This window comes from Mauremys reevesii, linkage group 25 (assembly GCF_016161935.1).
Source record: "Mauremys reevesii isolate NIE-2019 linkage group 25, ASM1616193v1, whole genome shotgun sequence".
NCBI classification, from domain to species: domain Eukaryota; kingdom Metazoa; phylum Chordata; order Testudines; family Geoemydidae; genus Mauremys; species Mauremys reevesii.
Window position 1 is genome coordinate 18,909,580 of NC_052647.1, and position 23,541 is coordinate 18,933,120.

General features: G+C 59.1%; 1 protein-coding gene across 4 annotated transcripts in view; it reads right to left on the reverse strand.

Annotated features, from left to right (window-relative positions):
• Nucleotides 1-405: 405 nt before the first annotated feature.
• SPRYD3 (SPRY domain containing 3) overlaps nt 406-23,541 on the reverse strand; it is a 30,824-nt gene continuing 7,688 nt past the window's right edge. For all 4 annotated transcript variants that reach the window (XM_039514307.1, XM_039514305.1, XM_039514306.1 and 1 more), the window contains 7 exons: nt 22,988-23,123; nt 22,431-22,619; nt 11,774-11,923; nt 8,094-8,151; nt 2,514-2,633; nt 1,972-2,129; nt 406-880 (listed from right to left, as the gene is read on the reverse strand). In XM_039514307.1, coding sequence (XP_039370241.1) covers nt 746-880; nt 1,972-2,129; nt 2,514-2,633; nt 8,094-8,151; nt 11,774-11,923; nt 22,431-22,619; nt 22,988-23,123 — 946 coding nt within the window. In that variant the 3' untranslated portion in view covers nt 406-745. The remainder of the gene's footprint in view (nt 881-1,971; nt 2,130-2,513; nt 2,634-8,093; nt 8,152-11,773; nt 11,924-22,430; nt 22,620-22,987; nt 23,124-23,541) is intronic.

The window sequence follows — 23,541 nt, forward strand, 5'->3', positions numbered from 1 at the left end:
CGAGGGCCAGCAGCGGCTGCAGCGACAGGCAGAGGAGGATGCCCAGGGCACCGGTTCTTTAGCAAGTGGGGCAGGGCTTGGGCACCCCAGGACAGCAGGGAGAGGTTTCGAGGCAGCCTGGGCCCCCATCCGCGTGGTGCCTGATTCCCCACCAACACCAGGGCAGGCCGAGCTGGGGCAGGCAGGAGGCCACAGATCTCACGCGTGCTCAGGTGGGAGCCGGAGCCCAGGCCAGGTGCCCAGCTACCGGGATCCCTGCAGGACAGAAGCAGGCAGACAGGAAATTAAAGCAAAGAGGAATCGCGCCAGCAGGGGGGAAGGGGCCAGCCCCACCCAGGGGGGTGGGAATTGGGCCTCAGGCAGCATCTCCATCTCCGCACGTCACACACCACACTGAGACGGACAGGCTGGGCCCAAGGCTTGGCACGTTGCTACACACAGGAGGCTGCCCCGTGCTCTGGCTGGCACTGGGGGCAGTACCAGGCCCATCCAGAGCCCTCTCCAGCCCCCCCAACGTCCCGCCTGCAGACTGCCGGGCGCCAGGGCCCTGCGGGGCGGGGAGGGACCCGTGCGGAACCAGCTGGGATAATACTTCAGCTGCCGGCGACGAAGCGCTGCCCCCTGCAGGCAGAGGCTCAAAGCGCAAGGGATTGAAGTGATGGAGAACGTCCCTGGGGTGCCCCATGGGGAGGGCGCTGACCCCGAGAGAGGGCGGCAGATGGGATATGCCCCGCCCCCCCGTCTCCTAGCCGCTGAGCGGGTGGAGGTCCACCTTGACTTTCTCCCCGCTGCTCAGCATGCCGATGGTGGGGAAGAAGCCGCCGACCGGCACCACCGCGTCCTTCTTGCCGATGATCTTTCCGTTGCGTGTGAAGAACACCTGGGGGGACAGGATGGTGCCGCGGGCTGTTAACCCCTTCACTGCCACAACGTGGCCCCTTCCCTCCCAGCCCAGGGCCCCACGCAGCCCCCCGGCCCAGGCCAGACTCAGTACAGCCACGGCACCCGGCTCCAGGCGGAGAGGTGCCCAGGCAAGGGCCAGAGCAGCTCCTCGCTGGGAGTAACCCAATCTGCAATGGCCGCAGCTACCCACCCCTTTGCCGGCAAAGATGCTTCCCAGCATGCATTGCAGCTGGACATGTACTCTCTGCAGCCTGGGCTCTACGAGCCTCTGGGCTGCCCCAAGCCTGCTTCCGTAGCCACCCCCTGCCCCGTGGGCTCAGGAGCCGTAAAGCCCGAGGGGAACCTCCCCACGGGACGCAGTCTGCGCACATGCTGCCGGATGCGTACGGCTGCGGGTGTCAGCTCGGCACAAGCCAGGGGTGCAGGCCTGGCAGCCAGGAGGACTCCAATACAACCAATGCCAGCCCCCGCCAGCGGGCGCAGAGCCCGGCGTTGGAGGGGGGGTTACAGCGCAGTTCTCCACACGGCCAAGCAAGCCAGTTCCTGGAACAGAGGAGCACTGCTGGCAACAGCCACTAGGGGGCGCCTCAGGCCAGGGAAATCCAGCCCGCTCGTACCCAGGCCTGGGCCAAGGTCACAGCGGGGTGGGGGGGGTAGACCAGGCCGGTCGGCCCCTGGGTGAGGGGCTGGGCACTGCCCAGTCGGCTCTGATCGAGGCCAGCTGTGCGTCACGCCAGCGGGGTCGCGGGGGTCCCTGGGACAAGGGACCCCAGACAGAGCCACCCCGTCACTCTCAGCTCCTACCAGCCTGGAGTCAAAGCAGCTCCCCCCACCCCATGACATCCTCTGTGCCCTCCCCGAGTCATCCTCCCGGCATATCCCCCACCATGCCCCAGCCCCCCCTGGTGCGTTCCCCTTCCCGACCCCCACTGAGCCCATAGCACATCCCCCAGCCTGTCCCCCCAGCCCCACCGCATCCCTCCCTCGAGCCATCCCAGCCCTCCGCTTGCTAAGCCTCCCCCCAAAGCGCCCCAACCCCAGCCCCACGGCACAGCCCCCAGCTCTCACCACCACTTTCTTCCCTTCGTGCTCCTGCTCCATCTCCTCCCCGTCCTCTTCCTCCTCCTCCTCTTCCTCCTCCACCTCCTGGTGCAGGTACAGGACATTCCGCACGCCCCGCAGCTTGGGTTTCAGGTCTGTGGTGTCGCAGCTGTCGTCGCTGTCACCTGGGGGGAGGGGGGGAGCTGGTCACCCCGGGGCTGGGTTGTACCCCACGCAGGAGCACCCGCTGGGGTCTTTGCAACAAGGCTGCGCCCTTTGTCTCACGTCGCAGCGGCTCCAGGTTCAAGCCCCACTAAGGACACCCCCCCCAAATCCAGATTCATTCCCGACAGTCAGAAACACCATCCTGGCTTCCTGCCTCTAGCCACTAGCCCACGCTGCCTTGCTCCACATCCAGCCCCCTGCTTTTCCGAGTCTTGTTTCACTGGCAGGGGCCAAGTGGGGGAGGACTGGCTGCAGCCCTCGGCCCTACACTCATCGCTACAGGAGTGGATCTCAGGTCCCCGGGGGCCAGCCACGCCTCCCCCCGGCCACGTGTGGTCACGCACCTTCGCTGTCGAGGATGTAATCCCGCGGGAACATGATCCCGCAGCCCATAATGTCGCCCTTGTAGCACCGGGGCCCGAAGGGGTCACCCACGCCGCTCCCGTGGAAGATCTTCCCATCGTCTGGAAGGAAGAGGGAGAGGCCGCTAAGCATGGTGGGCCTGGCAGGGTGGCCTGGGAAGGGGAGCGATGCCCAGGCACGTGGCCGCTCTTTAGGGGAGAGTTCCAGCCTGGTGGCACCACTGGCCTGCAGCGACTGGCGTGGGCTCTGCCCGTGGGACAGGTGGATCAGAACGCTACGTCCGCCAGACCCCCGGGCCACACAGCTGCACTGGCAGGCCCAGGCCTCACCCTGCCCTAAATCGGCTCCCTTGCCAGTCCCAACCCACCCATCTCCTCAGCTCCCAACGCTGGCTGTTCAATCAGCTGCCCCCCGAGCCATGGACCGGACGCAGGGGGCTGACCACACCCCCCAGCGGCACCAGGCCCTCCTCTTCGCCCTGAGAGACCCCAGCGCCCAGCACCCAGGGGTGCTGCAAGAAAGCTGATGCACGGGGGTGAGCTCCGGGCTGGGGCCACACGCTGAACGGGCTCTCGTGTACCAGAGAAGCCAAGCGTGGGAGCCCACGTGAAAGGAGCCGGGGGGGTGGGAGCGGCGGAGCCACGAGGCACGTGGGCCAGGCAGAGGGCGGAGGCCTGGGCGGGGGGGGGGGGGGGTTGTTTCGGCAAACAAGGGAGATGCACCCAGCAAAGGGGCGGTAAATATTTCTCCCCGTTGCCAGGGCAACCCAAGCTGGGAATAATACTGTGTAAACATTCCTGTGTGTCACCAGCGGAGCGCGAGCGCGCCTTGTAGGGGATCCCCTGGCTCCTGCCACAGGCGGGGGCGGGATAACCAGGGCTTGCCGGTGTACGGTACTCGGGGGGGAGGGAAGGCTTACCCCAGCCCCTCCGAGGGATCCCACGAGAACCCCACCCCCTGCACCAAGTCACCTGAGATTTTCCAACCTCCCAGCCGTCTCAGGGCACCAGCAGGGTGCGGCGAGGGGGCCGGAGGTGCCCCCATGCAGAGGGAAGGGCACTAGTAGATCTCAACCCCTTGCCCTCTGCAGCCAGCTTGGTAGCTGCCCAGCTCTCTACTCCTGGCTCCTTCCACCTGCCCCCACTCCTCAGTGCCCCCCCCCCATTCCCATACATCCCACCACACCCCCACCCTCCTCTCCTCTGGCCTGTCAGATCTAGGCTGGAATCCTTTCTCCCTTGCCCCGGCTCCCACGCTGGGGGGCTCTGCCCCACACCCCTTGCTGAGCTGGGGCCAGAGTGACCTCAGCTGGTGTATTCTACCCATGCCCGGGCCCAGGTCTGGTCGAGGGAAGCCGAGAGCTCGACCCTCACCCACCACGATGGGGCCCGGCCCTGGGGCACCGCCCTCAGAACCATGCTGCGAGCGGGGGGAGCGTCCCTCGGTCTCACCCCAGAGAGACGAAGGCCAGGGGCTGCACTGGACGGCCGGGGGCGGGGCAGGAGACAGGCACGCTCGGCCCCGGCCAGACTCCGTGCGCCACTCACTTCCAAAAGTCCTAGCTTGGAAGGAGACGGGCTCCTTGATGGTTAGTTTTTCTATAGAGCAAGGCCCAGCTCCTTGGCCCCAAAGAGCTTCCAGGCTAAACAGACAAAGCGTGGGAGGGGAAACTGAGGCACAGCCAGAGGAAGACGCTTCTCCAGGTTCACCGAGCAGGTCGAGGCAGAGTCGGGACTAGAACCCAGGTCTGCTGATTCCCAGCACCCTAGACCATGCTGCAACCTCAGTCAGCTATTAAGGCCCAGGCACCCAGCCACGAGCCTCGCCAAACCCAACTCAGACTGTGCTGGGGCTGCCGGCCAGGCAGCTGAGCTCCAGCGACACGGCCAGATCCAAACTGGGGGCGGGGGAGGCCGGGCTGGGGCAGCCGGGGAAAGGACGACGTGGCCAAAGGGAGCTGGGATGCACCTGGATGCAAGTGGGTCACCCCCATGCAGCCCCCTGCACACCATGCTCGACTAGTTGAGAGCTGGCCTGGCACTGGGGCATCTGGGCACCCGGCTGCAATGCCCACCATGGGCAGCAATGTTCAGCTGCCCTCAGCTAGCCAGCCCACCTGGCGGGAGAGGGACGATGGGCAAGAAAGGCCCAAGGTCTTCTCAAAGACCCATTGGCCCAAGAGCACGAGCCGGGCGCTGCAGGCCAAAGATCTCTGCTTGTGAGCGGGCCAAGGGGCGGCTGGGCTCCCCTGTGGCCTCCCACACTCCTCACGGATGCCTTCAGCTCACGCCAGCCACAGGCCTGGCAGAGACGGGGAGGGGAGCGTCCGAGATAGGAGGGTGAGGAGAGCCAGAGCCGGACACTCAGAGGCAGCAAAACAAGAAAGATTCCCCCCGACTCGCCAGCCATGTAATGAACAGGAGAGCACAAGGGAGTTTAGGGCAGGGTTACTGCCCCTCGCTTCTTCACACTCTCCCCGCACATGGGACCTCTTCCACTCGGCCGCAAGCACGAGCGGCTCAGAGATGCTCTCGCCCGTGTGCGTCGCTACCTCCCAGCCTGGGCTCTATTGCCCGGACATTCCCCCGGTGCAGGGCTGATGGAGCGGCTTTGTTGTGGTTCCATGGAGCGCCCTTGTCTGCCAGAGGTTATGGCAGCTCAGAGCAGCAGCTGGCACCGCGAGGCTGGGTAACACGAAGGGAAAAAAGGTGGGAGGAGATTTTTTCCAGGAAGGTGAAGTGGCCAGCGAAGGGAAGTGGGAGGCAGCAGATCTAATACTTGGATGGGAATTTGAAATGTTCCCCTGGCGCCGAGCACTGGAAAGAAACCGCCAGGAACCAAAAGCGTTTACAGCTTTTCCTTCAGAGAGACAAGTCAGACAGTGAAAATAAAATCCTTAATCAGGCAGAAAGGGAGCGCGGCCCAGGAGGTCGGACTGCTCACGGAGGGAAGGGAGGAAGGAAACGCGGAACGGGGGGAGACAGCTCCCAATAGCTTCAATCCCGAGGGAAGGGCCCCAGGGCTACCAGCCCTGCTGTCTTGGAGCCAGAGGACCTGGTAGGATTACGGTGACCAGGCCTCCATCATCCATCGAGGGTTGAGACTGCATCAACTGCTCTGCCGCTAGGAGCCAAGACCGAAGGGCTGACCTAGGCAGGGAAAGCAAGAGGTCAGGCTGCCCGCAAGGCACCCGCAGACAAACCTCCATCACCACTAGATGGTGGCAATGGGGCTCCTGAACCAGGTGTTGGGAGCCCATAACTGGGTGGCTCAAGCAGAGATGTGGACCACACCCAGGCACTGATGGATGTAAAAATCCTGCCCTCAGCAGCTTGTGGTCTAGCGTGTAGAGTCCTAGACTGGGACTCTTAAGAGACCTGGGCTCTATTCCCAGCTCTGCTGCTGGATGACCTTGGGAAATCTACTTCCCCGCCCCGTGCCTCAGTTTCCCCATCTGTCATACAGGGATAACGCTACTGCCCTCCTCTGTAAAACGCTTTGAGCTCTGCTGCACCCAGTTCTTTTCAACACCCTTCCCGAAAGCATGGCTGAGCCTTGGCAGCAGCAGATGCAGGTGGCGCACTGTGAGCTCCAAAGCCATCCCCCAAGCCGAGCAGCCCCCTGGCTCCAAGTGCTGTGGCTCCGATTGGCCAATCAGCTCCTTGGAGATTTGGTTGTGTGGTTACACGCACCTGGCCTGATGCCTGGCTGGTGCAGCACGACTGACTTCAGAGCAGCTGTGCCGCTTTACCGCCAGGGATCAGGCCCGGGGCCCCTAGGGAGAGGTACAGCACGGACACTTTAAGCCCTGTGTGTCGGGTAACAACAGTCTGAATGATCAGAGCAGGAGCTGCTCTTCGCAGCGAGCATCTCCAAAATCTCCACAGCCGCAGAGGCAGCAGGTCACAGAAACAAGCCCCCAAGACAGCCCCTGCACTCAGCAGCTGTTCAGCTCCCAGCTGGTGGAGCGTGCTGGGCGGGAGCAGCCACAGTGGGACAGCTGGCTCAACATGCTTATAGCTAATTCTCAGCTGATGGGGATCAGCCGGAAGCCAGCAATACAGTCCAAGGCAGGGGAGAGAACCCCTGTCTTCAGCTAGCCAGACTGCCAGCTCCTTCTGGCCTAGTGGAGCAGACACGGCGCCAAGAGGGAAACCCCAGATCTCGCTGTACTCGTCGATTTTCAGGTCAGACGAGACCATCGTGATCATTTATTCTAACGTCCTGGACATCACAGGCCCCAGAACCTCTTCCGACCCTCTAAGGAAAGGAGGCTGGAGGCTCCAGGGAGTCCGACCTCCAGATCCCTGGCTGATTGCTTTGCCTAAGAGCCTGATGCTGCGAGGTGCCGGGCACCCGCTAGTCCCCTGGGCTTTCACAGTGAGCAACACAAGAGCCGGCCTCAGCTCAATTGCTTATCATGAGCCCTGGGCCTGCAGCCCTCAGTGCTTGAGCCCAGATTCCATACAGAGGCTGGGTGAGACCCGCCCTTCATGCGGCTCTGCGAGCAGAGTCACTAGTGGGGATGTTATTGTAACCCCGCTGGCTGGCTGGATCACACAGAAGCAGAGGAGACTCTACGGTCTGTTAGATCAGGCAGGAGAGGCTCACGATTTTAGACCAAGAGTCCCCGGTTCAATCCCCGCTACAGACAACCCACAGAGGGCGGCTGCATGCTCGGGTACTTAGCAACTTAAGAATGTCTTGCTGTTCTTCCTGGGGTGCAGACTAACTGGGCTAAATTCAAAGCAGGCAGAAACCAGCATCTGGGACCCAGAGGAGAGTCCAGCAGCAGAAAGGGGCCAGGACAGCTTTGACGTAAGACGATTGGAAGGCAACAGCCAGATGAACTGCTGGAGTGCAGTGGGTCTGACCAGATCCAGCCCACGAAGCGAGAGGACTCACAGCTAAGAGAACCACCATCATCCAACACAAGCCAGAGACGGGCAGATATGGCAGCAGGGTTGTAAGTAAGTGGAGCTACCTGTGATCTGAGCATTAACCAGCTTTCCCGGCTGATAAACTTGTGACCCAACACCGGGCCCCGCCGGAAATCAATCCAGGCTGCAGTTTGCTGACCTGGCTAAGACACTGAGATACCGAGTTCCTCTTTGAAATTAACGAGCATCAGGCCTCCAAGCCCCTCAGATAGCTTGGAAACACGCAGCCTTGATGTTCTGAGACAGCTGTTCTGGTGGGCTGCCAACTCCCTGGACTTCTGCACTCACGATCCAGACCCCATGGCTGAGAGGCTGCCCCCAGAGCAGAACGAAACCCGGACCCTTTGCCACTGAAGACATTTTCAAAAGTTCCGGCAAACGTTCAGCGCACAAAGCCCTGTGGCATTTATGCACCTAACCCACCCCCCACTAAAAACATGGTGTCCAGTGTTGGGAGTGTGACACTTCTCCTGTCCCCCGAGTGGTGTGCCCTGGGCTGACTGCCAGTGGGTGATGCTGCTGCATTCGGGAAGTGCACGGTTAAACTCGGAAGGGACAACTTTCTTTGGGGTCTGGCCAGAGACTTCGATTCCTCTGCCATTCCAGTCCTGTCTCGCTCACCTGCATGGTAGGCCACAGATCCTCTGCTCCAGCCAGGATGGCGGTTTTTCGGGTAGTCCTAGGGCAGAGAGAGGAGGGAGGGTGGGTCTAATGACTTCACCGGTTATCACCTAGAGTCCCTGCGGCGGGAATTGCTAAAATATTTCCCTATAAAATGGGAGGTTGCCTTTGGCCTTGGGCTGAGATGGAAAAATCCAGCTGTAAAAACGCAGCAGACGCATCCCCCACCCCCCCGCCACATCCCTGGCGCCACGGCATGCCCCCTCCCGCCATCCCCGATCGAGGCTGGAGGGGCCTGCCAGCAGCTGCTGCGACTTGCTTGGCTTCAGGAAGGGGAGGGGAACCAGCCCCTGTGCAATCGGCGCGCTTGGCCCATGCGAGAGTTAATTGGGAGGCCGTGGCACGGCCTGCCTCGGGTGCATGACTCACCGGCAGGTAAATCCCTTGGGATTAGACAGCTGCAGCGCAATGAATGAGGATGCACTGCACCGAGACCAATCCCAAGCCACCGGGGCTGAGGGAAGCCTGCCCGAAGGCTGCCAAGGCTAACGGCAGGCCAGCCAGCGCCGGCATGAGTCAGGGGTGACTCAGAGCTACCTGCTCCCCAGCGCTTTCTGGCGCCTGTCTGAAAGATGCTCCCGGGACCTACGCAGCAACTTGCTCCACCGCGGGCCCAGCCCTGTGCCGAGCGTGGCTTGGCCAGCGCCGCAGCGGGAACGCAACGGGGCTGGGGACCCAGGATAGGGTCCCTCAGAGGGGCTGTGGTGCTGCCAGTCCTGGCTATATTACGCGGCGATCGGACAGGAAGGATGGTCCAGTGGTTAGGAGGCAAACCTGGAACTGAGTCGAGTGGCTGCTCTCAGGGCATGTCTACACTGCACACTGAATCTGCGCTTTGAAGCCTCGTCCACACACAAATCGCTCTGACTCAGGGCACCAAGCCCTCTGGATCTGGCTCCTAGGACCCTGCTAGGCAGGTGGGTCAGAGCCAGAGTCCTACGGAGACTCGGCTCCGAGCCCCGTCTTTTAGCAGCGTGGATGCCTGCCAAACCGCAGCCCCGAGTCAGGTGGTGAGCGCAGATACGTTAGCACGGCTGAGACCCGGCTCCAGCAGCTGCAAACCCAGTGCGGACACTCAAGAAATCCCAACTCCACAAGCTCCGGTCCCACAGGTCTGGGTTTAGGGAACAGTTTAGACGGACTCCGAGTCTCTCTGTGCTTGTTCCCCACCTGTACAGTGGGGCTAAGAGAACCGCCCTGCCTCACAGCGGCGTGTGGGGCGTGACAGACGGTCGTGACATGCTCAGTTGCTACGGTGACCAAACCAGTACAACGGGTAGATGGAATTTAGGGTTTCCAGCTGACAATGCTGTGACCCAGCGGGGCCTTATCACACTCAACCTGGCCTACCCCCAGGAGACCGCTGGACCCAAGCATCCATTTCCACCTTTAGCTCTTAACCAATGTCCCCACATTACAGATGGAGAAACTGAGGCATGGAGGAGGGAGGGGAAGTACCTTGCAGGCCAGTGGCAGACCTGGGAGCACAAAACACCTTCTCTCTTAGGGAAGAAAGTGCCTAAGAGGAGCTGCGTTGGTCTTGTTCGTTAGGCCAGGTCTGCTCGTAGAAGGCTGAGCAGCAGAGCTATCGCTGTCAGGGTGGGTTTTTGCCAACGCGGTTATGCTGGCGAAAGCCCTAGTGTAGAGAGTTATCCCGGTATAAAACTGCTTATGCCGGTATCGCTTATTTCACTTCCCCAAACCAGAATAAGCCGGTGGGAAAAGCCGGCACAGTTAACACAGCAAAACCTAAGTGCAGACCAAGTTTTACATGGTCTCTGCGGAGAATGCCAGCAGAGGTGCCCGTTGCGATGGTGGCCTTACGCTACGGGGTGAGTGCCACCAGGAAATGAACTGAGAGCCCACCCCCTCGTTTCACATAGTGCCCGCAGAGCGGTTTCCAATCACTCACTGTCCCAGATTAGGGCAGTAGGTTGTCATCAGACAAGGCACAGCTGGGGAACAAGCAGATCCCTGTAGACGGGAGCTGACCTGGCAGGAGAAGAGAACCTGGCAGCATGGGTACCAGACACCCCCAGGGCCGGCTCTCAGACCTGACAAGCCTGCCACGCCGCGAGGAATGCTAGCCGCAGCAGGGGCCGGGAATGTGCTGCATCGCCCGGGAGGCGAACGTGCGAGCTTGAATCCAGATCACGTGTCGGGACAAACACAGAAACAGATGGCTGCGTTGGACAGGAAGGGGGCAGGGGGTGGTTTGCATTCTCAAGGGGGAGGCAGCGCAGCCCAGAGGGGCCACCCATGCCACAATCAAGTGAGACCTCGCAAAGAGAAATGGGCCTGGCTAGATCATTCATCTGCCAGGGGTAGTGGGTGCCTGGGAAGGGGCTTTTAATAAACAGGCACAATAATAAAAACATGCAGCTTGTGTAGCAATCGGGGCACCTCTTGGAACCTAAACAGGGTCAGGCTGGGTCATCCCAGGGATGGGAGATCTCAGAACAACCATGGAAGATCTAGGAAGCACCTAGGTTCTATTCTCGGCTCTGGCCTGCTGGTGACCCCAGACAAGTCACTTCCCTGCTCGGTGCCTCAGTTTCCCCATGTATACAATGGGGAAAAGATACTGACTTCCTCTGTAAAGCATTCTGAGATGTGCTGCTGGGAAGAGCAAGGGGTTATTCACACTGACAGAGCTGGGAGGGACCTGGGCACCTAGGCTGCAACCATCTGCTTGTTTCTCGCTGAGGGTAGGAAACCATCCACGCTTGGATCCATGCTCCTCAATTACCCAGTGTCTCAACACTGCTGCCATGGAGGGGGGAGGATTGTGCCATCACAGCCTCTGGCCTTGGGTACCCAGCCTTGGCAGGGGGAGGAGCTGGAGATGGCAGGGGACGGAGGGTGATGAGAAGGGATGGAAGCCCCCACGACAGATCCAAGCATCTCTGCTCATTAGCTGAAGCTGCAGCCACAGGTTGAAGGCAAAGCAATGTCTCCAGGTCTGGCGTTACAGACCCTTTGCAGAGATGTAGTTCTACGGGGCTGGATTGGACATCTGGGCACATTAGAAAGCTCTAAACCAAGTGCTGACAGCCAACGGCACCAATCAACCCTCCCACCCCACCCCCATCTCTGGCCCTCCTGCCCACAGCTACCCATCCCCAGGCTCTGTAACTCCGGCCAGAGAGCCTGCACGTCGCAGACAGCCAAGTGGGAGCTCCTTCCTACCGAAACTGAGGCGTGGCAAAGCACAGCGGCGTATGAAGAGCCTGTAGACGAGACGGGAAAGGAACCCAGGCGAGTGGGTCCGCTCCCCACTCTCCCTAAGCATGGGAACGAGTGCTAACACCCCTAGGAAGGGCTAGGTGACCAGAGACATTGCCAAGGCCTCGAGCTGCCCTTTATCCCCCTTGTATCTGAGCCCCAAAACACACACTTGCGGATTTTATCCTCCCACCCATCCTGGGAGGTAGGGGAGCATTATCCCTATTGGACAGGTGGGAAAACTGAGAGACAGGTCAGGTTAAGTGACTTGCTCAAGGTCGCGCTGGACGTCGGGGGCTAGGCCAGGACCCAGCTCAAACCACTCTTGCTAGCAGCAGGCTCGCAGACAGACCCACAAATCGGACGGATGCGTGGGACCCATCCAGTGGCTTTACCTTCCGGGCCAGGCCTAGTGCGATATAGCACTTCTCCCCGGGGTCTACGATCTCCACCTCAAAGTAGTGGCTCCTGGTGCTCAGGGGGTGCCTTGCCTGGGCCAGTCCAACGTCGATGATGCTCTTTCCCTTGCCCACATACTCCAGGAGCTGCAGAGAACAGGAGAACGGAGTCAGCCCCTGAGAGCAGACACGGCATCCGAGACCCACAAGGCAAGGCCTCCCACGTCAGCGGTTCTCACCTTTCCCATGCCAAGACATTCCCAGCTCCTCACCCAGGATCCCCTCCCCTCTCTTAGCAATACAGGAAGGACGGGGTGAGTGCCCACCCCCCAGGCGCCTGTTCACAGTTCGTACGTAGCGAACCCATGACCTGCAGAATGACTGATTGTCTGCCCCGGAAAGGTCCCCTGCACGGCCACAGAGCAGTCCCTGCTGCTGTCTGCGTTGCACAAGTGACCCAGAGGGGAGCCTGGGCTGCAGGTTCCATCTGTCCCCAGCCTGGGAGCGTTTCATAGCCCAGCGGGGAGCAAAGGAGAACGTCACTCGGCTCTTCGGCCCAGTTTAAAGCGGGGGCACTAGCACCAGGTGAAGTGAATGGCTTATGGAACAGCCTGTATGGACGGAGACCAGCTGTGTCTCTACAGCCCTTTGGGTGGGGTCACTCAGTCTGGCTTAGTTATATAGCGCTCTAGCTCCGCCCAGTGGGAGGGGCTTATGCCCCCAACACTGGGCGGGGAGGGGGGCTTGGACAGATTTCAGAACTGAAGGCCGGTAAGTTTCAGCAGAAGAGGGAAAGGCAGTGACAGAAGCCGGCCAACCGGCTCGCTTGGCCAAGGGTCACACAAGAGACCACGTCAGGCCTTGCCCCCATTGAGATACAGAGAGGCACCTTCTAGGAAGCAGAATGAGACCACTCAGCCCTTTCAGACAAGCCAGGGACAACCCAGCCGTCTTAGGCTACCCCCTACCTCCCATCACATCACCCAGAATGCCCCCCCGTCAGCTCCCCAAGGAAGGCAGCCATCCCCGAAAAGCCCTGGGGTTGGGGAGGAAAGGGGAGCCATAAGAAACAGCTTCTGTTGGAGAGAAAAACTAGATCGTGTCCCAGTGGTATAGATTGAGTTAAACCGATCTGGCTAACTTTGGGAGGGCAGTGGGGGGGCAGGGAAGAGATAAGAAAGCTGCATTTTCTGTCCCAGTTGCTCTGGGGATCCAGAGGGAATTGCAAAATCTGGGATTTTCAGGAGGAGAAGGGGATGTTTACAAGGCCGGGAGCTTTGCAGATTCATGAGGCAAGCCCTGGGTCACGAGGTTTTCCTTGGACAGCGCCCGACATTCCAATTGTTGCTTCACAGACATCAGCTTTTGTTTCCTGCCTCTAGCAAGCCGGGCCCTTGGCCCACCTAACGCAGCTGCGTGGAAAAATATCCCTCCAGGGATCACAATAAACGAGACAACCTCACACCCTCCTTTGCTCCCCAGGGCTGCCTGGGCTCATCCCTTACGAGAGGAGAGTGGCAAGAACCGATCCCCGACGTCAAAGGCCTGGCGATCAAGAAAAAACAACACCCCAACTGGCTGACAGCTGGAGCTGACAGATTAGTCTGCCCCAGCCCCAAAGCATCTTGTCCATTTTAGCTCCCCGACCCCACCCCGCGTCTCGGAGCCCGGCTGCATGTTGAACCAATATTTGCTGGCTCCTGCCAAGCCATGGAAAGGGGTCAGTGGTTTACATTTTTCCACTCAGTTGCTGCACTGCCACGGGATTCTGAGAACTGCTCATCCATCTAAGCACCAAAATAAAATCAGCACGAGGCTCTGGAAGACAAAGTCAGCTCGGGTCACTCCTGGACAAGGAACAACACTGGAAAGAGACTGGAAATGTTCCCCTGCTGGAGAAAGCAAGCTGAGAAGAGGAGGATACTTACGTAGGATCACACAAAAGAGCATGTCAGCGCCGTCGATTAGGACGGCAGATAACGCACGTGGCCGCACGCTATGCAGGCATGTGGCGTCCAGACAGGGCCGGAGCCAATGACAGCACCAGACCAGGAGCTGGTTCTACAGGCTGATGGGAAGGAGCCGGCTCACCATCACATGAAGAGTTTCGTGAGCACAGCAACTGCTCTAAAACACCGTGGGGGGTGCAGAATGCCCAGGGATTTGTGGGGGCCCCCCAGCTGTGCAGAGCCAGGAGCTTGCTCAGAGCCAGGGACGTTTTTTCCATGCTCTTATCAATCCCCTGTAGGTACGAACATGGCGCCCATCACCGCAGCATCTGGGCATATCACACTTGTCAGTGTATTGATCCTCCTACGCCTGCTGCGAGGCAGGACAGTTATCCCCAAGAGCCCCGAACTGGGGCACAGAGACACTAAGTGACCTGCCCACAGTCACACAGGAAGCGTGTGGCAAAGCCAGGAACTGAAGCTGGGTGTCCCATTCCCCAGGCTACAGCCCTCACCACTGCACAATCCTCCCTCTGCTAGCGCTGCGGCAATACACAACCAGAGCATGTGCTCCAGGCCAGAGCACGGCACGTATGGAGAAGAGCCGCTAGGCTGAGATCTCACAAGAGGAGACAGGAGAGGCTTGGCTTGCTCGGCCAGACGAAGGCTGAGGGGGATCCGATTGCTCTCGGTAAATTACACAGGGAAGGGAGAAGAGCTTTAGGAGCCAAAGGACAATGCTGGCCCAGGAACAAATGGGAATAAACGGGCCAGGGAGCGGCTGAGGCTGGAGAAGTGGAGGAAGTTTGCAGCCTCAGTAGGAAGGGTGGGGGCAAGTGCCCTACGGAGTCGGAAGGTGGAACCTGATCCATTTCTGGCCAGGATGGTTTGGTGGGGCGCCCACAAACCCGGGCATGACCTCAGCCACCACTCCAGTCCTCCGGCTCCACCCTTCGTGCAGGACAGCTGGTATCTTGCAGAGCAACTCCAAAGCCCGTGAGGCGGGGAGCCTCAAGACATTTGGGGGGAAACCTTGGCTCCCCTGAAGTCAATGGCGGACCCCCCTTTTGGTGGGGGAAGGGCAGACGCCCCCCAGCCAGTGAGGGAGGATTTCCTCATGTGGTTTTCAATTCCCATCCTCTGGAAGCTTCTCCGGACCTAATCCAAGCTGCATTTGGGGGGCGACATTTCCAGGGGCTTCCCAGGTTGAGACCCTTTGGTGGCTCCCCATTTCCTAAAACCCGGGGAAGGAAATAGGCTCTGGGGATGCTCACAGCAGAACCTGCCCCACAAGCTGGCACCACCCTGCTGAACAGCCACGGAGCCCACAGGTTGTAGGATCCTGACCACTGACCCCTAGCGTGGGAGGTGCCAGGCTTGCTGCTGCCCCGAATCGATGGGAAGATGCCTTCAGACCCCGTGCTAGCATTCCAGAGCCTGCTTGGGTGCCCCCTTTCTAGGGGCAGGCTTGGCACCCACCAGCGGGGCCCCCCTGGCCCTGGCGAGCTTCCCAGATGGGAAGCTTCCCACCGGCCGCTCCCGCCCCTCGGCTGCGACTTGCCCCAGCAAAGGCGCTGGCATGCACGCGCCTCCCGGAGACCCGAGGGGGGCATTGTTTACCCAGCGCCATGGCAGCGCTCACAGCAGTGGCAGTGATTCACCCAGCGGTGCTGCCCACAGAACACCTTAATCCCCTTTTAATTAGCTGCTTAGTAAGGCCATCGCCTGAATAACAGACTCGCTGAGTAGCGGCTGCCAGCCTACGCCTGCCAGCCCCGCCCTGTGCCGTCCAACATCAACAGGGACTCCTCCCAGCCCTACACAATCCCTCCCCCCCCCCCGGCCACTGCGTTCCAGATCAGTGCACCCCCCAGCCCCCTCCCTGGCACCCCATTCCACGGCCATACACCCATACGTTTGCCTCGCCCGCGGCAGAGCTCGGAACGCTCTCTGTGCTCAGAGACGACGACAGCCCCATCCATAAGGGTTGGCCCCGTGTCTTCCGTGGGGTTTAGAAGCAAACAACTCAGAGAGCGAGCGACGGGACCCTCAATGACCCGGTCGCAGCTGGGGCTCAAACAGATGATCACACGCGGACGCTTCGGGCCTTAAGGAGCTGTAATCCGGACGCCTCGCGTTGCAGAGCACAACGGACCAGATCCCAAGCTGTGATGGGCACGCGCAGCGCCTATCTGTTTCGACGGGGGGGGGGCAGCGCTGAGATGCTCTCAGGAGCTGGCTCTGTGGTGGTGCGGTCGGCAGCCCACGTGTCAGAAACATCGCACTGCAAGGATCGAAGACAAGCCTGAGAAGGCTCCTGTCCGGGGAATAAGGCACAGAGCCGGAGAGTGGCCCAGGCAGCCCACCGAGCACGTAGCACCCTTCTGGAAAGGCAGGCCCGTGCTGGCTGGTCCCTTAGGCATGAGTTCTCAACCGGGGGGGGGGGTACCTGGTGTCAGGAGGGGGCCCACACGCCCACCTTGCCTTTCTCATATTGCTGAATGGAGTCTTGACTTGATGGATGGTCCCTGTATGGAGAAGCCTAAGAATCCTTTGCCATGGGCAGGAACGGAGGCAAGGGGGAAGTGTGGGGAAAAGTCAGCCCATAAGCCCAGCAGGGCTTCTCAAGGCGGCATCTGTGCCACCCTTGCCAGCTTCCCTTCAACTGATGCTTCCTAGCAGGCAGCAGGGTTTGGAAAAAGAAAGAGGCCCATGCAATTCCCCAGGACGGGGCACGTGTGCGGGGAGACGGCCCGGGGCGATTGTGGCACAGACTATGAAAATTCCAAGACAACCAGCTTTTCGGAACAGACAGACCCATGGTAAACCTGCCCTCCCCCTTCCCCTTCCAGCCAACCGGAGCGCCCAAACCCAAACCAGGCCTTTCATCAAGGAACGGCAGTAATAAGATTGTTCGAGTGAAGAATGTGAATTATGTGCATCATCATTTCCTGACAGTCTGGAGCTAAAACGGATCTCTGGCTAGAGAGTCAAGGGATTGGGGGAGGGGGAAAGGTAGCACGGGCAAAGTTATTCAGCACCAAGGGTGGCAAGATGGAAAGGAACAGTCTGCAATCTCCCCTTCTAGGCTCGCCCACAGGTGGAGGTGGTTTTCACCAATTGCTCTTTCCTGGTGGTTGGAAGCAGAGAGCTAGCGTCAGTCGGAGGGGATTAAAATCTCTGCATGGTGCAGTGGGCAGAGCACAGGGAATTTGAAAATCATGTCCCAGGCTTTCAGGCGATTGTGATTCAGAGGCCCCCACCCCAATGCGGCACCCTCTTAGAGGGGCATAATTCTCAGAAAGTCCCGAGCACCCGCGTTCTGGAAACCAGGCCATTCGATCGGTGGTTCGAACATGCAAAAAAAAAATCACTAGTCGCTTTCAAAGACATCAGCTTTGCTATTGCCTTGCTGGGTGGCATGGGGCAAGTCCTCACCCCCTACCCTGCTCTGTGCCTCAGTTTCCCCATCTATTACACGACAATGACACCAACCCTCCTTTATAAAGAGCTGAAATATCAGGCCCGTAAGTACTTAAATCTGGGCCCCATCCCCACAGTGTCTGAGCCCCTCACAATCCTTAGTGTATTTATCTACCCAACCCTGCTATTATCCCCATTACACATGGGGATACAGAGTCACAGGGAGGTTAAGAAGGAATTTTGTTGTCAAAGGCTCAAATGGTAGCTGGGTGCCTAACTCGCCCTGAAAAATCAGTGTCCCCCTAAATGACTTGCCCAAGGTCACAGTCAGTGGGGACCTGAACCTGGGTCTCTCAAGCCCCAGGCTAGCACTTTAACCACTAGGCCGTCCTTCCCCTACAGGCCGCTTCGTCTCCCCATTGAAAATCTTGGCCGTACTCTCCATCTGCCAACAGCACAGGGAGTCCCCAAAAAGCTCATCCGATGTTTGCATCCGAGACCCCTCTCATCCGAGACAGCGTTTGGGGGACAAGAGACTTAGAAATGAAGGGACAAAACTGGTCTGTGTTTGTAAGAAGCTCTGTCCCAGGCAATCTCCCACCTTGGGTGTCCAATGCCCTTCTCCAAGCAGTCTGTCTCTTTCGGGAAACAAAAGATCAGTGGACCAGGAAATGAGCCTTTTTAGAAGTAACATTGCACTCATAAGGTGCTGTTGATTTGAGGACCTCTTTACAGACATTAAGCCTTCACACCAGGATTAGGAAGTTTTAAGGAGGGGAAACTGAGGCACAAGGAGGCGATGTGACATGGCTACGGTCACATGCTGCACCAGTGGCAGAGCTAGAAGAACCAGGGAGTCCCAGTAACCCCAGCCACCGCACCCTGCTGCTTTGGAGATGGAAGAGTTCAGCACCTGTGTGGGAATCCCTCTGCCCGAGAGGGTAACAGTGACTTCTGCTGGGGCTGACGCAGACCAAGGGACTACAGATGGGGTGCCGCCCTACCCAGGAGCCAGCTGTACCGTAAAAGAATGCAAGAGCCTATTTATAAAGCTCCTAATTCGGTGTTCACGCCACACCCTGCCAACCCTCCCGCATCAATTAGCACCGTGCATTGTTTGAAGGTTTGTGGTAGTGCGGCTGAGCTGGCCGGTATTTACACATGGCAAGAGGGAAGCGGGGTGGGGGGATAAGAACCAAAGAGACTTGCCCAGGCAGGCAGGAGCGATGGCAAAACCCCACGCAGCCGTTCCAGGGAGCCGACAAGAAACACTCGCTCCATCTAAAGGTCAGCAAGGGCCTTGGAATGTCTCTCTTGGCCCTGCCTCAAAATTCAACTTCACAGATGTTGTCTGCAATGAAATGTCAGAGGGAGAATCGGGGTGGGAGTGGGGCAGTTAATAAAGGTTGAGACGGAAAAGGATGCAGCCCAAGAAGGCGGATTCTTCCCCGCCGCGGCGCCTTGATCAAATGGTCCGGCCCGGCTCCATCCGGCACACGCGAGCGGCCATCACGTGTGCTGCGACGTGGGGCCTGCGTTCACAGCTGCAATCCTTTAACAGCTGGAGAAGGTTTGGGTCCCGAGTTTGTTTTTGAAAAAGGCTCTGGTGAGAGGGTAGAAATGCTCCGAGAGCTCCAGCTGGGAAGAGGCGGCAGCAGCGGCTAGCGATTAGCACAAGGTTCTAGCTTCCAACCCCACTGACAGCACCACTTTGGGCAAGTCACGTCCATCCCCCTCCCCGCCCCCGTGCCTCAGTTTCGCCATCTGTGAACGAAGGATTGCCTTTGTCTTCGTCTACCAGAGGGCTTTGGGATCCCCAGAGGAGATGAAAGCACAAGGGCAAAAGAGAAGCACGGGGTATCTTCCGGAGGGATATTCCCCTAGTAACCAACAAGCAACGAGTGCCTGTGCTCCAACTGATGCCTGCCCCCCTGGCCGGACCAGGGGGGAGGAGGAGGAGGTGGTGGTGGTATGCTTGGCATTGGGGAGAGCCCTCACGAACAAGAATGGGCTCCAGACACTGCTTTGCGCTTCATCACAGCGCCAGTCACTCCAATCCCCCAGACTAAGCCGGCCTCATAAGCCCCGCTGTGATGTCGGCAGATATTATTGACCCTAATTTTACAGGGCAGGAAACAGGGGCAGTCAGGGCAGAGCCTTGCCCGTGGTCAGAGAGAGTGGATCAGAGGCAGGAATAGGACCCAGGAGTCCTGACTCCCAGTCCACTGCTTTAACCACAGCTCTCCCATTGCCGTGGGACAGCGTGCGTCGGAGCCGTTCGAACATGCGGGACTCAGGGTGCCCCGGAAGCATCGGGGGTAATGCAGCAGCCACAGGCTCTACCTCCATTAGAAGAGCAGTGAGCATCCAGACACAGCGACAAAGAAAGCGTGAGATTCAGACGCCCAACGTAGGATCCAGCAGTTTCCTTTCTCACCCTACTGAACGCAGCAGGATAAGCGCTAGGCCCTATAGCTACGCCAACAAGGCAGCTACCGCCAGCCTCGCTGCTGGGTTCGCCTGTGATGCCGGGTGCTGTCCCCCCAGAGATCCCTGCTCCCCAAAGGCAGGGAGGGAAGCGAAGCCGGGTTCCAGATGGCGGAGCCAAAAATGGAGCCAGGAGAGCCCACTCAACAGCCTGGGGCAATGACCCACGTTGAGGGGTCAATGCTGGAGAGCACGGGCAGAGAACGTCCTGAGGAGCCCGCACAGATTCCCGGCAAGGCCAAAAAGGTGGGCTCTTGTTTCAGCCCACGTCCCTTTGGGCCCATCCTCCCCTTCGATCGTCAGCTTTGTACCCTTGCAGGTAGGGAAAGGGGCTGAACAAGGCCTAGTGCTGGACCTTGCCCGCACCAGCAAGAAGCTGGTCCACAGGCTGGGCTTGTGGGACCAAGGCCCGGAAGCTCCATGACAACCCAGCCGTGCAGAGAGATCGACACGTGGCAGCCTGAGATTTGCCCCCAGCCAACGAGGGACTTGCTCCTCGCCCTCCTCCAGCCAGGGTAAAACCCACCCGATAATTACAGGGACAGCGCTCCGCGTAGCCATGGCAGCCGGGAAACAGAAACCGCAGGGCAGCGCTCCAAGCTACAGAGCAGCGGAGGTGCTGGGCTCTGGGAACGGCCCAAGACCTGGGCCGTCAACCCCTCCTCCAGACCAGCATCCCCAGCAAGGATGGAAACACCTGCTCCTGGATGACTCAGCTAGCTTCAGCAGCAAGCGAACCAGCCTGTGGGACTCCACCTGCAGCGTCGCTCTCAGGAGCGCCCTACAGTGGGGATTTTAGTGGGTGGTGCTGCAGGGAGAAGGATACAATGAGCTTGGCAATTGTATCACAGCAGCCCCGATGACAGACGGGCATCCCAAGGACACGTTCGTACCCTTCCACAGGCTCATGCCTGGCTTGTTAGCTTTGCAGCCCTCTGCATGACAGACAGAGGCTTTGCACCTGGCGGGATCAGTAAAGAGAGGCCTTGCCAACTCTGAGGCCGGGGCCACCCATGGGTGAGAGCAGAGGCAAGGGAGTGAGGACTCCTGGGTTCTACCCCCAGCTCTGGGCAGGCGCATAGCCCTGTAGGTAAAGGCAGGGATTGGGAGTCAGGACTCCCAGATTTTATACTGCCCTAGAGATCACAGCTAGTCAATTTCCCCATGTGTAAAAGAAGGGCTAACAACACTTATCCGCAGATCTCACCGTGCTTTGCAAAGATGGCTGAAGTGTGGTGCTGGAGCAATTGCGAAGCCCTGTAGCTCACAGCCAGCCAGGGCTAGAAGCACTTGGTATCCAGCTAGCATTCGGTAGAAATGCTTTCGGGACTAGGGCACGTCTTCAGAATTGATCTTGGTAGAAAGCCGCTCCCAGTTATATACAGTTAATAAAAATGCCCCAGATCTGTGGGGCAGACCAGCAGGCATGAAACCTGAGAGAGCTCAAGGCTTTCATCCCCAGGCCAAGTGATGGAGCGAGTGCCCGGACTGTAACGCAGCAGAGCCCAAACCAGTGACTCCTGGACCCCCAAGCTAAGCACAGATCACGCACAGCGAGTCCCCAATTTTCAGCTCCTGCTGCTTCCCAGTGCCGAGCGGAAAGGAGGCACTAAGAGACCTTGGCAAAGACTTCAAGGCTCTACCCTCTAACTGGGCGGTGATCACTTCCAAGGCACCTATGAGATCATGCATCGCTGCCGGGGTGCCCAAAAAGCAAAGCCAAGCAAGGGTTTCAAAGGAGCTGCTTGGAACAATTCCACTCCTTTGATGAATTTCCAGGGAGTAGAGGGAAATCCCCAGCACTACCCCCACCTGGAGCTTGGCTAAAAATAAATAAGCATCGGTGTGTTTGTGAAATTAACAGCGCCAGCAATCTCGCTTTGGAGGAAAAGCTCACACAAGCCTGCACATTCTTGGGTAATGCTAATTCTATCGAGCAATTAGCCAGCACTCCCCCCCCCAGATCACACAGCACTGTATGCAGGCAGAGCAGCACCACGGTCCCTGTTTCACACAAGGGGAAACCGAGGCACTGGAAAGAGAACCAGGGGGTTCCAGACTCCTCGTGCAGAGCCAGGTTCGCTAGACACGGGGTAGCAGCTGAGGAGAAAAGATGCCAGTTTGGTCTCTCTGGTTCCTTAGGCTCCCCTATTATTGTATCCGCTTGTTGTCTCTCGTTTTAGACTTCGCTTATCAGCTCCTCAGGGCAGATCTGGTCTGGGTTTGTCCAGCGCTAGACACTGGGGCACCTAGAGGCTATCGCGGTACAAACGGCAGCAGCCACTGTAGCTTACAAGGCAGAGAAGGAGAATCTTTAAAACCTTATTCCTAGCTCCAACCTGTGCCCTGCCTGCCAGAGACCCTTAGTCCGGGCCCCTTGGATTCAGAGGAATTTCCCCGTTTGACATCACAGCCCCTGGTAATCCCGGTAAGAACCCAAACTAACGTAAGCACAGAGCCAACCCGCCAAGCTCAGACCACTCCCTCCCCACAGCGCAGAGCCCAACAGCTGCTGTAGAGAGAGGCCAATCCCAAGGGGACCCTGATCACTCGCCAGCTAGGCCTGCAGCCAACACCCTGCACAGCACGTGCTCTGTAGATCCCTGCCAGCAGCACTTGCGGCACAGGGTTAAGCTCTCTTTGGAATCCAGAGGGGCAGGAGACCCCGGGCAGGGGGAATGGCAGGAACTGGGTTATCTTAGCTCTAAGGAAGGACCAGGTTCAAAGCCTGTGCCCAAGCTGAAGGCCGACGTGGCCCCGGGTCGCCCCTGCAGGGAGCCAATCAGCTCGCTTACCGTGCCGCAGACCTTCACGTCGTGAAGCCGGCCCCACTCGTCCTCATAGCTGTCCACCATCATGATACTGTCGTCCTCCTCGTTGCCCAGCTCGGCGTGAAGGTGGAGACGAACCTCTTCTCCCAGCGAGTGCATCCCCACGGCAGGGAAGAGCCCGTCCGGGGACAGCGGCATTATGGTGGAGCCAACCTGCGGGATACAGCCAGCATGACCCTCCATGAGCCTCCTGTACCTCTGGTGTCACCTGCTCACAGCCCTGGTATCTCAGCCGATCCTGCCAGCAGTAGCAGAGTGAGCCATGGGAGCTGAACCTATGGGGTTAGGGAGTCTCTGTGGGTCACAGCTGAGTCACGTCGCTGGAGGAAGCCTGCTCTGCTGCTAATCTAGAGGATCTAGCCCCAGGAAAAGCAGCTCACACATCCTGCCAATCTCTGCAGAGCCTGCCCTGTGACTACGGGAGAGTTCCACCGACAACTTGGTTTTCGACAGATCCCTCCCCCCGTAAGCAGTAAGAAACCCAGCCGGATCCGCAACTGTTTCTACTGAGCGGCTCTCACCCTCTTTCCGTTCTTGGTGAAGAATATCTGGGCCGTCTGGACCTCAAAAGAAACCGGCTCGATCCCGCAGCCGATCCGATCCCCCGAGCTGCACTTCGTCCCAAACTGTCGGCCCTTCGCTCTGCCATTGTAGAGTCTGCGGGTGTGAAGAGCAAGGAATGACCTCGGAAAGCCCCGACGGGAGACTCGCTTGCACCCCGGCTCGGCACAAAGGGCAAAATGAACACGCAGGGGAAGGAGGAACACTTCATGCCTCTAGACCCCTAGGCCTCTGCAGCGACACACAGCACTGGCAGGGCAGCGTCGATGGAGTAACCCCCCCATTCGCACAGTAAGTGTTCAGGTGTCTCTGAGAGGATCCCAGGTAGCACTCAGCTAACCTCAATGCAGTTGCACTGACCCCTGCAAGAAGCCACCTGGACACTGGACAGCTTGGTATCCAGCTAATTCAGCCTGGCCGTCTATCCATCTTAGGTACTTATCTGGCCTCCATCAGCAGGGCTCTGAGCACTTCACAGTCTTTAACATATGGTAGGTGTGAGGCAGGGCTGGGC